Below are 14,901 nucleotides of genomic sequence, written 5' to 3' on the forward strand. Positions count from 1 at the left end.
TGTAACTGATATTTGTATGGAGCTGATTGGTTGAGGCAAGGTAATCAATCTATTCCTTAACCAATTGGAGAGTAAGGGGGCTAGGCTAGGCTAGATAGAACTGTATTTAAGTGGGAGAAGAAGCAGGTTACGTCAGAAGGAGCTCAGAAGAAAGAGAAGGACAGAAGGAACAGACAGAAGAAGGAGAAGACAGCATAAGAAGAGAAGCAGCTGAGACAGAAGCCACAAAGACACAGAGAGCTGAGAGAAAGACACAGAGAGCTGAGAGAGAGACAAAGAGAGCTGAGAAAGAGAAGAAGAGACTTAATGCTGATGTTCTACTTTGTTTGCTGGCAAATAAAGAAGATTTCTCTCTCGTTCTGGTGTGCTGTCTGACTCCTGAAGTATCATAAATTTATGCATCAATTCCTGCAACAATTCTTGGTGGCAGCGGTGGGATTCTGAATCCTGCATTAATCCCAGCACCCAACTGACTGGAGAACATTCGCCGGGTATGTATTCTGTATTCTGTATTATAATTCTAGCTAGAAAGTTGTAAACCAGCCCCTCAAAAATTGGGGGAAGGAGAGCCTGATCAACTCTCAGCGAAGGCCCTAGTACCTTCTAGTCTAGTGGAGATTAGAAGCGAAACCGCTTGAGCTTATCTGTATCTGAGAAATCTGAAATTGTTGGGTGGGATTTTTTGTGCAGAATGTGTGATGCGTGAATGTTAAACGAGTGCGGACTTCTTATAGCTGCGTTTCCAATTAACGCGAGTTCAATTGGCCAGCGACGGAAGGAAGCGATTGCTGTCTGTCTACCTAGTGTCTCGAGAGTGCGGACCCCTTACTGCACTTTCAAAAATCCCCCCCCCCCTCTTCGTGTGTTGTAACTGTAAGCATTATGGGAGGGAAATCGTCTAGACAAATTGCTACCCCCCTAGATTGTATGCTTAAGAATTTTAAAAAAGGATTTTTAATTAATGACTATGGACAGACTTTAAGCTCAAGTACTCTAAGAACCTTGTGTGAAGTTGAGTGGCCATCTATGGGAGTGGGGTGGCCCCCTAGTGGCAGCTTAGATATTGAAGTAATCCGGAAGGTCTACAGCATAGTTGTAGGAGAACCAGAATATTCTGAACAACTCCCTTATATAGATTCCTGGGATAGCCTTGTGACTGACCCTCCCTCTTGGTTGAAAACTTATATGGGATCCCCAGTAAAATTCATGTTAGGCCGTGCTCAAAGAAAGATTAGAAAATCTAAACTAGAAGAGGGAAAGAGCCCCAGGAAGCCTACCACTCAATCGGTGGCTTCCGCCCCTACCCTGTCTGAGAAACCCATACTCTCTGATGACCCCTCAGATCTTGAGCCACCACCTTATGGCCCATTGTTGGGGTTCCGTGCCGCCCTAGAGATCCACGCCGCCCAGCCCAAGCTTCTCCAGTACAGGCTTCTCCGGATAGTTCCTCCCCCACTGTGCGAACCCCACCACATCCTAGGTTGGACTTTTCAGCCAGTCTCTACCCTCCTCTGCCACATCCTTCCCTGTTAACCTCCGAAGACCCGCTTTGGGCTCCACTCCCTGACTCCTCAACTCCCGACAGCCCAGCCTTTCCCTCTAGTACCCCTACCCACTCATCAGGGGCCCGGCATCCCTTTCAATGGACTGACTCACCTGTGACCACCTCTCAGTCTATGAGTACCCCTCCCCATCCCTCAGGGTTTCAACCTACCTCCCCTGAATGGGTTAGACCCGCTGCAATCACTTTTGAGCATGATAGGAGGGTAGCTCCTAGCTCTACCTCAGATTCCATTCCCACCTCCTCGAGAGTTCTGCCACTCCGTCAGGTAACTACCACTCGACCGGATCCTAATAATCAGGGTCAGGTTATACAGGCACAGGCCTATCAGTATGTACCCTTCACAACCACCGATCTCCTGAATTGGAAGACGCATTACCCCTCTTATACTGAAAAGCCTCAGGCAGTGGTGGACCTAGTGGCTAGCATTATGGCCACCCATAACCCAACCTGGACTGATTGTCAACAACTTCTCCTGACCCTCTTCACAACTGAGGAGAGGCGGAAGATTTTGCAAAATGCTGAGGCCATAACGCGAGCGCGTGCCCCCGAGGGGACACAGAACCTAGAGGAATGGGTTAGAGCTCGGTTTCCTCGCGCAGCTCCAGTTTGGGATCCAAATAATGAGCAGCACTATGAACTGTTGTCTGGCTATTGCCGGGACTTGCTGGAAGATATGAGGAAAGGCATAAAGAGGCCCATTAATCTGGCAAAGGTCTCTGAAATTCTCCAAGGGGCAACTGAATCCCCTGGGGCCTTTTTAGAGCGACTAATTGAAGCCTACAGAACATACACCCCATTTGACCCTGAAGCCCTAGAAAACCAGAGAATGGTGAATAGTGCATTGGTGGCCCAGAGTATGCCAGATATCCGGAAGAAGTTGCAGCGTCAGGAGGGATTCGCAGGGATGAATACCACCCAGCTAATTGAGATCGCAACCAAGGTTTTCATTAATAGAGATCAGGAGGTGCGTCGAGAGGCTGACCGGAAGATGCAGAAGAAGGCCGACCTTTTAGCGGCAGCCATTACTAACTCCACCCTTAACCGAGGTCGACCTCTAGCTAATGGGAAGCCAAAGTGGGACCCCGGACCACCAGCCAGGCCCCGAGATTCCTTCAATCAATCCCGGCCAAGGGGGGAGAATCCCAGACCAAGATTGGAGAGGGATCAGTGTGCCTACTGTAAGGAAAGAGGGCACTGGAAAGATGAATGCCCCCAGAGGCGCCAGGGACTGAGAAGGGGACCAGGAGATCGAGGAAGCCGAGGCCGAGTTCGAGAGGGAAGATATGAGCCTCCTGAATCTGACATCATCGGGATAGCCGAGATGGCAGAATGGGACGAATAGGACAGACCGGGTTCCTACAAACTGAGCTCCCAGGAACCTATGGTCAAGTTAACTATAGGGAGCCGCTCAATTCCATTCATGATTGATACAGGAGCTGAACATTCTGTTGTGACGGAGCGATTAGCGCCTGTGTCTGGAAAAACTGTCCGAGTGGTGGGAGCCACGGGGGTGCAGAACCGGAGGCCCTTCCTGACAACCCGTAGATGCCAATTAGGCTCACACACAGTCACTCATGAATTCCTGTATATGCCAGACTGTCCAATCCCTTTGTTAGGTCGAGACCTGCTGTCCAAGCTTAGGGCCCAAATTTCCTTTGACTCTGATGGCCAGACTTCAGTCTCCTTTCGGCCCCCGACATCTAGCCCAAAGGGTATATTGAGTTTTTGCTGCCCCCTTGAAGAAGAATGGCGGCTGCATCAGTCACATGGCCAAGTTGACCTACCCCTGGCGGACAGCTTTCAGGTCAGTGGGGTATGGGCAGAAGATAATCCCCCAGGGTTGGCCCGAAATATTCCTCCTGTCCATGTAGACTTACTTCCAAATGCCCGGCCAATCCATCTTCGCCAATACCCAATTCCCAGAAAGGCTCTGGAAGGGATCCAAGCACACCTGAATCGTCTGTTATCCCATGGAATTATTCGTCCTTGTCAGTCTCCATGGAATACGCCACTGTTGCCAGTTCAGAAGCCAGGGACTGAGGACTACCGGCCAGTTCAAGATTTACGGGTGGTTAACAAATCCACTATTTCATTACACCCTGTAGTGCCTAATCCATATGTCCTGCTAGGATTGATACCTTCTGGAGCTACCCATTTCACGACACTAGATCTAAAAGATGCCTTCTTTTTTATTCGGGTGGCCCCCGCCAGTCAACTGCTTTTCGCCTTTCAATGGGAAAACCCAGTAACAGGAAGGAAGCTTCAGTATACATGGACCCGCCTGCCACAGGGGTTCAAGAATTCCCCCACTATTTTTGGGACAGCCCTAGGACAAGACCTTAAGACTTTTAAATCTGAGCCTTCCAGGCGAGTTTTACTCCAGTATGTAGATGACCTCCTGATTGCAGCAGTGACTCAGGAAGAGTGTTTTGAGGCTACTAGAGAATTGCTGGAGTTACTCTTGGATGCAGGCTATAAGGTCTCACGCTCAAAGGCCCAACTTTGTCAGTCAGAAGTGAAGTATCTGGGCTTTTGCATTTCCCAGGGAAGTCGGAGACTGGATGTCAGTAGGAAGCAAGCAGTTGCTGCAATTCCCCAACCCAAGTCCAGAAGGGAAGTTAGGGAATTTCTGGGAGCAGCCGGATTCTGTAGAATTTGGATTCCAAATTTTGCACTGATGGCGAAACCCCTTTACCAGGCCACAAAGGGGGGTGAAAAGGAACCATTTGAATGGGGACCTACTGCTCAACAATCCTTCATTGCCATAAAGAAAGCCCTACTCCAAGCCCCTGCGTTAGGCCTTCCTGATGTGGAGAAACCTTTCTCACTGTATGTCCATGAGCGACAGGGGGTTGCTCTGGGTGTGCTGACCCAGATGATGGGATCCTGGCAGAGGCCTGTTGCATACCTGTCTAAACAGCTGGATGGAGTGGCTAAAGGATGGCCAGCCTGCATGAGGGCCATTGCAGCAACAGCCTTACTGGTCCAGGAAGCTGATAAGCTGACCTTGGGGCAAGAACTGGTTGTTAAAGTCCCCCACGCAGTTCTTACCCTCATGGAGTATAAGGGCAACCACTGGTTTACAAATAACCGCATGGTTAAGTACCAAGCTAGCTTGTGTGAGAATCCACGGATACACCTGGAAACAGTGGCTACATTCAATCCCGCCACTCTTTTGCCAGCATCTGAGGGACCTCCGGATCATGACTGTATCCAAACCATGGATGAAGTGTATTCCAGTCGACCAGATCTTAAAGATGTTCCGTGGAGGGACCCAGATGTAATTTATTTCACAGATGGAAGCAGTTATGTGGAGAACTCCAAGCGATTGGCAGGCTATGCTGTGGTGACAGAAGACAAGGTGATAGAAGCAAGAGCCCTGCCCCAAGGAACTTCAGCCCAGAAAGCAGAACTTGTGGCCCTCATACGAGCTCTGGAGCTAGCAGCAGGACTGGTAACCAACATTTATACTGATTCCAAGTATGCCTTCACAACTTTACACGCTCATGGAGCTTTGTATAAGGAAAAGGGACTCATAAATGCTGCAGGCCAACCTGTTAAGTATGGACCTGAAATACTTCAGCTGCTAGAGGCTGTTTGGGCCCCTAAGAAGGTAGCTGTCATTCATTGCAGGGGACACCAAAGGATAGATACTCCAGTGGCCCGAGGGAACCGCCATGCTGATCGGGTGGCCAAGGAAGCTGCTCGAGGACCCCCAGCAAGTACTGTGACTCCCCTGTTCCAGATTCGATTGCAAGAATGGACGCCTATGTATACCCAAATGGAAGAGAAATGGGCTCAAGAAGAAGGTGCGGTAAGGAGACCTGATGGCTGGTTACATCTCCCTGATACCAGAGTTCTGGTGCCACGCCACCTAGCTTGGCCTGTAGTGTCTCAAGCTCATGACCTATCACACTTAGGGAAAACAGCACTAGCCCGCCTACTCAGTCGAGTAGTGGTGCTGGAAGGATTGGATAGTCTGGTTGCCACTGCCTCTGCCCGATGTACTCTCTGTGCCCAGAATAATGCTCGTCAGGGACCCCGTATTCCACCAGGAGTTCAGTCTAGGGGACTAACACCCTTTGAGTCTTTAGTTATAGACTTCACAGAAATGCCCAGGAGCGGTAGGCTCCGATACCTCTTGGTCATGGTCTGTACCTTTTCTGGGTGGGTGGAAGCATATCCTACAGTCACTGAGAAAGCCACAGAAGTAGCTCGAGCCCTCCTTAGGGATGTCATCCCCAGGTATGGACTGCCCCTTGCCATAGGTTCAGATAATGGGCCCGCTTTTGTTGAAGCTACACTTCAGGCCCTGTCCCGCGCATTGCGCATTACCTGGAAATTGCATTGTGCCTATCGTCCCCAGAGTTCAGGGCAGGTTGAGCGGGCAAACAGAACCTTGAAAAATAGCCTAGCAAAGATTTGTCAGGAAACCCAACTGAAATGGCCACAGGCACTGCCACTAGCCCTCTTCCGCCTCCGATGCACTCCAACTAAAGGAACAGCCCTCTCTCCCTTTGAAATTGTGTATGGGAAGCCCCCAGCCATTTTGCAGGGAATTAAGGGAGACATAGGGATTTTAGGGTCTGCCCAGGTACAGGAGCAGGTAGCCCTCTTGGGCAAGATAATTTCTGAGCTTCAGTCTTATGTGAGAGAAATAAACCCTGTCCCCTTCCAGGCTCAGGTACATTCCTTCCTGCCAGGGGATAGAGTTTGGGTGAAAGACTGGAGGCTCCAGCCTTTGGGGCCCCGATGGAAAGGACCTTTTACTGTTTTGCTTTCTACCCCTGCAGCTGTGAAGGTCGCAGGGATTACTCCATGGGTCCATTGGTCTCGAATTAAGTCTGCTGACCAGACTGAGCCCAGCACGGATCAGACGGAGCCTAGACAGTGGAGAGCAGAAAGTGATCCAGCGGAGCCATTGAAGTTGCGCTTGACCCGAACCAAAGAATCTACTAGCTGAAAAGAAGGGTCAACTGCATACTGCAGGAGCTGCTGAACTTCGGCTTCACACTGAGACTCTTTCTTGCCTAGATTCTGGCTTTCTTGGAATTTGAGAGCTTGATCCTTGTCAGTTGAGGGTCTATCCCAACTGGTATAAGAACTCAAAGACTGAGAACATTATATGAGAGTAATCTGTGATTAGCACAGACTGTTGAAATATTATTGCTTAATTAGTTTGCTGTATTTGTTTTAGATTAGGAAGAAAGAAAATGTTAGTAGTTTGGATGCTTTTGTTGTTTTCTACTCCTTGCCTCCTTGTTCCTAATACCCCAACTCGCTCCAACCTTTGGTTACACTCTGTCCAGGAACTAATTAGCCAGGCAAAGATTACTTCCCCTTGTATTGTGTGTTCCCGATTTTCTCCTTATACTACAGATGTCCCAGCTGTTCCTGTCCCTGTGCAGCTCCCAGCTCTTATACCTCCCTACTTTTCGAGTTCAGGCCCTTGGAGCCAGGATTATACTTGGTGGTCCTTTTATAATGCTACTTCCCCCTCTGACTCTTCTCTAAGGCCAGTTTTTACGTCTCCCTATCCAGCTTCTGGAGTGTTTTGTTTAACAAGAGACATCTCAACTGTTCTTCCCATTCCCTGTAACTATACTAATGTTCTCCCAGAGAAGGAGGAACCTGTGTGGGTAGTTTCTCCAGGTACTCCTATGTGCCCTACTACCATACCTGCAGATTATGACCAAGGTGATTATCTGGCTCCTAACTATACTACTGAGAAGACTATAGTGTCCCATCCTATTTTCTACTTTCATAAGTCCCCGGGGTATGAAGGGGTTGCATCATATGAGCGGTCTGTTACAATTGGGGATTGGCACCTATGGTGTACAAAGTCTCCATTTCTTCTTCGTTCCCCCTGGGATAGGGGCTCGCATTATGGGCATCCTAATCTCCATCCTGTGCCTACATTTATTGGGAACTTTCGTCGCCCTCTCCTTGGTCATTACTGGCTCTGTGATAATGTCCTCCACATGATTCTTCCCCCCACATATGATTTTTGTGTATTGGTAACCTTGAATTATTTTCCTAAAGTTATTCCTCTTCTCAAACCACCATCCCCGCACCGCTCTAAGCGAGAGGCCTTGTCCTTACCCTCCTCCGTTGCCACAGAGGATGAGGCGATTGAATTAGCCCTCCAGTATATTAACTCTACTTATCCTCTGACTAAAAAGAGACTTGTAGCCCTTTCTGCCACGGCCTGGATTCCAATTGGGGGCCCGGTAGCGGGTATTACTGAACTAGGTATGGCTACCCGGAGACTTCAATCCCTACTTCATGTTCTAGTTCATGAGCTGAACGTGGTAGTCAATGCATTGCAGGATCAAATTAATGAATTAAGTATAGTTTCTCGGTATAACCGTATGGGTCTTGACTATCTCTTTGCAGCCCAGGGTGGCCTCTGCACAGTGCTAAATTCTTCAGAGTGCTGTACCATTGTCATAAATAGGACGCATGTAGTTAGGCATGCCATGGATAAAGTCCTACAGTTGGCCAGCCTTAATGTGGAGGATTACCGAGGAGGATTAGACCTTACCTCCTGGTGGTGGTCATTGACCTCCTGGATACGTCCCTTGTTTATTTCCCTAATAGTCTTAGTTTTAGCAGGGTTGTTGTTTTGTTTCCTGGCCTCATGTGCTTCGGCAGTATGCCGTCGAACCTTAACAAGTAGGGTAATGGTGGTTCATAAGTCTATTCCTAGTTAGGATCACTATAATCTCCAGAGTTTGAGTTGTGAGACTTATCTCTGCATAAGCTGATTTTAGTCTCAAAGGGGGGAATGAGGCAGTGGGCAAAGAATAATTCTAAGAAATCATATTTGTTAATTCTAACTTTCACTCTGTAAGTGAAGGAATGCCAGATGGTTCATATTATTTTCAATGTCTGGCTTGGCCGAGCCAAAGGTTAGAAAGGTCAGTGAGAAATGAAACTCTGTCCTTTGTGAATTGCCAATGCTAGCTGGCACATCTGTATACTATTAAATCTTGAGGGGATATTATTATGAATGAACAAAGGAATGAGCCAGACATATGACATATTGTAGTTTAAAGATTAGGCAGAAATACTGTTTAGAGAGAGGCAATAGATTAGAATTTAGAAGTTCTTGATATGTAGAATATGTTTTATAAGGATGCTTACTTTAGAATATGCTGTATTCTGTGTAAATTAATAATTCTGTGTGGAATGTTTGTTCAACTCTCTGTCTGACGTTCTGAGTAGGGCTGCAGTGAAGAGATCAACATGTGTTTTAAGTTATCTGTAGTTCTGGCTGGTTCAATGTATAAGCTGATAGGTGAAAGAGGTCAGGACTAGTCAGCTCTCTTCTCCTTGATTAATTATAGGTAAAATGTAGAAATGGTCTTGAAAGTAATAACCTGATATGTATGCTATTAAGTAAGATTGGCCCTTGACCCCTTTAATGAATACCAGAGTTTAGTTAGCAGTTAGTACTAGGAATATGAGAAATCAATCATAATAACATGCAGGAGTTCTGGAGACCAAATGTCTGGTGTAAGGGGCCCCAGGTCACAGGTCAGTGTAGGATGTCTGGAACCTATGTAACTGATATTTGTATGGAGCTGATTGGTTGAGGCAAGGTAATCAATCTATTCCTTAACCAATTGGAGAGTAAGGGGGCTAGGCTAGGCTAGATAGAACTGTATTTAAGTGGGAGAAGAAGCAGGTTACGTCAGAAGGAGCTCAGAAGAAAGAGAAGGACAGAAGGAACAGACAGAAGAAGGAGAAGACAGCATAAGAAGAGAAGCAGCTGAGACAGAAGCCACAAAGACACAGAGAGCTGAGAGAAAGACACAGAGAGCTGAGAGAGAGACAAAGAGAGCTGAGAAAGAGAAGAAGAGACTTAATGCTGATGTTCTACTTTGTTTGCTGGCAAATAAAGAAGATTTCTCTCTCGTTCTGGTGTGCTGTCTGACTCCTGAAGTATCATAAATTTATGCATCAATTCCTGCAACACTGGTAGGTAATAGTATCCTTTGTTCATATGAAACTATAGCTCTTTTTTTTTCTGAAAGTGGACTTAGAGAGTTTTGGAAATAAACCCTTCAATTATGACACTAATCATGTGCATAAGCGCTACTTAATAAACTAGGCACAATACTGATCCCTACATTTAGGTGCCAGTTTATAGATTTACCTTTATAGTGTATTTCCTGAAATCAGGAAATATAATTTGATTGTACTTATAATACTAATCTCTAAAAATCTTACCAGTCTACTAATAACATGAATTTTTCGAAGATGTAGATCTGGATTTCGAGGCTCCACAGTCTCAAGAGCATTAATAAGATCTCTCACATTATTTAATGCCTACAGAAATAAAGCCAGATTTTAGTGGGTCTAATATCCAAGTACATAGTAACATTATTCATTAAACAAGATCATAGTAGAATAGTTCACTTTAAAATGTTTGGGATAGAAATTCCAGACCAAGCTTACCAACTTTCAAAACCCCTTTCAAACACAATGTAATCAGTATAAAAGCCAACATTTAATATATATCCTGATTTTCTTTCCCATGAATTTATTTCTACTGTCTATCATAAATCAATAAAGATACAAAGCGGTGGTACCTGTACTGCCATATTGCCGTGCACCAAATCAGGCCTACTGCCGGGCTCGCTCAGCAGCCTGGTGGTAGTTCCGTGTTCTGGTGAGCAGCAACTAGGGTGCTAGAAAATAGTTTTGCATTTTCTAGCACCAGGGGCAGGCCCAGAGGTAAACAAATAGGAGGAAGTAAGGGCTCCACTAGGAAATGGTTGTGCGGCAAGTGTTTCACTTACTGCCCAGCCATTTCCATCCCCTGCCCAGAATTTCTTTTCTAGGCAGTGGTAAAAGGGGGCCTCGGTACACAGCAAACCCATGTACCGACACCACCACAGGGCTCCTTTTACCGCCACTAGGTTAAAGGGGCCCAAATTCTTCTATTATTGAAAAATGAAACTTTATAAAATAGTAAGCAAAAGGAAAAATCATAACTGTAAAGTTTTATTGTTATTTACTTTACTTTACCTCCGTCCAACACCCAAAACAGTTAGGAGCAGATTAGAATAAGAAAACCAGTAATAATATACTTCAAAAGTGAGAGTTCAATAGTGTCAGATCAGAATGCTATTAAAAAGGATTGTATTCAGTTCTGAAAATGAGGATTGCTGAACGTATTGTACTTCATTGTATTTTTCTATCTAGGGATCTTATGTTACGACCCCAAAGCATGACTGAATATTTGCAACATGTTGTAGAACACTTTCTGCTATGGAGACAATTCTACAATTGGGTGCCAGAAGTTAGGCACCTAAAGGCAGTGTGCTTATTCTATAAGGGATCTGAACACCTAAATTCTGTTATAGAATACTAGTGTAAGTCAACGCTTACATGCCTAATTTAGGTGCACCCACTTACACTATGTCTATGGCAAGCGTAAGTGCACACACTTAAATGTAGCATATATGCATGTAACTTACATACTTACAGTATTCTATACGTTATGTGCATCAAGTGGGAGACATGCCCATGTTCCTCCTCCTGTGAACACCCCCTTGCATTTACATGCAAAGACAGTTACACACGTATGTCACAGAATACAACTGAGTGCACAGCTGCCACTTATGTATGTAACTGCTATAGTCAGACTCATAAGTGTTTGCATTGGTATAACTTAGAGGGGCATAATTGAACGGTGGCGGTCATCTATATGGCCGGCACCGCAAAAGGCGGTCCCGAACCGTATTATCGAAACAGATGGCCGGCCATCTTTCGTTTCGATAATACGGTTGGGGCCAGCCAAATGTCAGAGATGGCCGGCATCGGTTTTCGCCGATAATGGAAACCGAGGCCATCCATCTCAAACCCGGCCAAATCCAAGGCATTTGGTTGTGGAAGGAGCCAGCATTTGTAGTGCACTGGTCCCCCTAACATGCCAGGACACCAACTGGGCACCCTAGGGGGCACTTCTAAAAATTAAAAAATAAAAATAGCTCCCAGGTGCATAGCTCCCTTACCTTGGGTGCTGAGCCCCCCAAATCCCCCCCAAACCCACTCCCCACAACTCTACACCATTACCATAGCCCTTATGGGTGAAGGGGGCACCTACATGTGGGTACAGTGGGTTTTTGGGGGGGTTTGGAGGGCTCCCATTTACCACCACAAGTGTAACAGGTAGGGGGGATCGGCCTGGGTCCATCTGCCTGAAGTGCACTGCACCCACTAAAAACTGCTCCAGGGACCTGCATATTGCTGTCAGGGAGCTGGGTATGACATTTCAGGCTGGCATAGAGGCTGGCAAAAAATATATATTTTTTTTTGGGTGGGAGGGGGTTGGTGACCACTGGGGGAGTAAGGGAAGGTGATCCCCGATTCCCTCCGGTAGTCATCTGGTCAACTGGGGCACTTTTTTGAGACTTGGTTCTAAAAAAAATGGACCAATTGAAGCCGATGAAATGCTCCTCAGAGCCGGCCTTCTCTTTAACATTATCAGCTGAAGCTGGCCATGTCTTACAAACGCCCCCATCCCGCCTCCCATACCCTTCCGAAACGCCCCCTTTAACTTTTGCCGGCTCTGCGACGGAAAGCAGTTGGAGCCGGCCAAAATTGGCTTTCCATTATACCAATTTGGCCGGCTTCATGAGATGGCCGGCCATCTCCTGATTTGTATCGGAAGATGGCTGGCGATCTCCTTCGAAAATAAGCTGGTTAGTGCACAATTGCTGCCTAAATTTAGGTGACCTGTTATAGAATTAGGGGGTTTAATACTGGAAGTACTTACTATAGGTGTCAGCAAAGCACAAAGAAAGCATAAAAATTCTTTCATTTCTTTTCATTAAAAACTTTGTCATATGGTTCTCAAAATAATATAGATAAAAATACTTGATACCATAAAATTCAATATTATGATGTAACTTAATTTCAGGGTGCCAATGTGGAAAATCCAAGAAGGTGCCTCTTTTCTGCCAAATTTATAAAAGTCAATCTAACAAAAAAAGCTACACAATAAATAATATCCTTCTTTACAAATATTTAAATAATAGAGCATATAGACTGTCAAACACATGAAGCCTATAAACTGCAGTCAGCTGCATCTCCATTGGCTTTATTAAAATAATACCCTTAGTTAATTTTTAGAGGAAATTTTGAAGTTCAATGTAATTTAAAGCTGTTCCAGCAAAAAACTTCTCAATAGTGAAAATACTTACCTGTAGCAGGTAATCTCCAAGGACAGCAGACTTTATATTCTCACACATGGTTAATGCAATCCACACTGCCCAGTCCAGAGCTTATATCAAGCTAAAAAAAAAACAAAAGCTTGTGGAACATGAAACTCGCTCCACTGCACATGCATGAGTGTCTTCCTGCCCGCTGTGAGAGCACGGGATACCAGTATAATTTATTTATTTATTTATTGCATTTGTATCTCACATTTTCCCACCTATTTGCAGGCTCAATGTGGCTTACATGGTTATATAATATTGTGAGAGCACGGGATGCCAGTATAATACTGTAGCATATGAAAAAAAAAAAGAGGAGACAACTCCTAGGGGAGGTGGGAGGGTTTGTGAGAGTATAAGGCCTGCTGTCCTTAGAATACCTGCTACAGGTAAGTATCTTTGTTTTCTCCAAGGATAAACAGGTCTATTATTCTCACACATGGGGAATCCCTAGCATCCAGGCTCACCGAAAATAACAACCATTGGCTAACTGGTCCTCGCAACAGCGAGGACAGAACACAGATCAGCCTGAAAATATATACAAATTGAATGAGATTACAGCCTGGAACAGAACAAAACAAAACAGGCCTAGGAGAGTAGAGTTGGATTCTAGACCCAAACAGATTCTGTAGTACTGCCTGTCCAAACTGACTCTCATATCACATATGCTGCTCAAGACAGTACTGAGATGTGCATATGTGGACTAAAGACCATGTCAACACCTTGCTAGTTTCTTCAATGGAGGCTGACCACAAGTGGGCTACTGACGCAGCCATGGCTCTGACATTGTGAGCCTTGACATGACCATCCAGGGTCAGCCCAGCCTGAATGTAAGTGAAAGAAATGCAATCTTCCAGCTAATTAGAGTGTCCCAATGGCGACCCCCATCCTGTTGGGATCAAAAGAAACAAAAAATTGGGTGGACTGTTTGTGGGGCTTAGTCCGCTCCAAGTAAAAAGTCAATGCTCGCTTGCAGTCCAAGGTGTGCAAAGCACTTTCACCAGGAAGGGCATGAGATTGTGGGAAGAATGTTGGCAAGAAAATCGACTGGTTCAGATGGAATTCCGACAAAGCCTTAGGCAGGAACTTAAGGTGCGTGCAGAGGACTACTCTGTTGTGATGAAACGTAGTACAAGGTGCATCCATTACTAAGGCCTGAAGCTCACTGACTTGTGAGCTGAAATAACAGCCACCAAGAAAATGACCTACCAGGTTCAGATGACAGAAATCCAGTGGCTCGAAAGGAGCTTTCATCAACTGGGTGAGAATGACATCAAGGTCCCATGACAAAAGTGGAGGATTGACAGGGGGCTTTGACAAACGCAAACCTCTCATGAAGTGAACAACTAGAAGCTGTCCAGAGATGGGCTTACCCTCTACACACAGATGATAAGAACTGATTGCACTGAGATAAACCATTACAGAGCTGGTCTTAAGGAAAACTTGGAAAGTAGTAGAAGGAATTCAAACAGTGATTGTGTAGGGAAGGAAATAGGGTCTAGGCTTTGCCCTCACACCAGATGGCAAAACTACTTCATTTCAAAAAGTAATACTTCTTATTGGAATCTCTCCTAGACTCCAGCAAGACCTGGAAGAAACCCGCAGGGAGAGGCAAAGAAACAAATTCTAGGTTCTTAACATCCAGGCCATGAGGGCCAGAGACTGGAGGTTGGAATGTAGAAGAGATCCCTTGTTCTGCGTGATCAGGGTCAGAAAACACTCCAATCTCCATGGATCTTCGGAGGATAACTTCAGAAGAAGAGGGAACCAGATCTGTTGGGGCCAGTAAGGAGTGATCAGAATCATGGTCCCGTGGTCTTGTTTGAGTTTCGGCAAAGTGTTCCCCACGATGGGCATGGGAAGATACGCATACAGAAGACCCATCCCCCAGTGCAGGAGGAAGGCATCCAACACTAGTCTGTTGTGGGCCTGAAACCTGGAACAGGACTGAGGAACTTTGTAATTCATCTGAGTGGCAAAGAAATGCACCAAGGGGGTGCCTCACACTCAGAAGATCTCTCGGACAACACCCATGTTGAAAGATCACTCATGCGGTTGCATGACCATGCTCAGTCTGTTGGTCAGTCTGTTGTATTTGTCCATCAGATA

At 45.9% G+C, this 14,901-nt stretch overlaps 1 protein-coding gene across 1 annotated transcript in view; it reads right to left on the minus strand.

Moving 5' to 3' along the window:
* Positions 1–14,901, minus strand: part of TTC21A (tetratricopeptide repeat domain 21A) — a 294,579-nt gene that overhangs the window by 211,764 nt on the left and 67,914 nt on the right. Inside the window, 1 exon segment of the mRNA XM_030198073.1 lies at positions 9,800–9,898. Coding sequence (XP_030053933.1) covers positions 9,800–9,898 — 99 coding nt within the window.

This window comes from Microcaecilia unicolor, chromosome 1 (genome assembly GCF_901765095.1).
Source record: "Microcaecilia unicolor chromosome 1, aMicUni1.1, whole genome shotgun sequence".
NCBI lineage: Eukaryota > Metazoa > Chordata > Amphibia > Gymnophiona > Siphonopidae > Microcaecilia > Microcaecilia unicolor.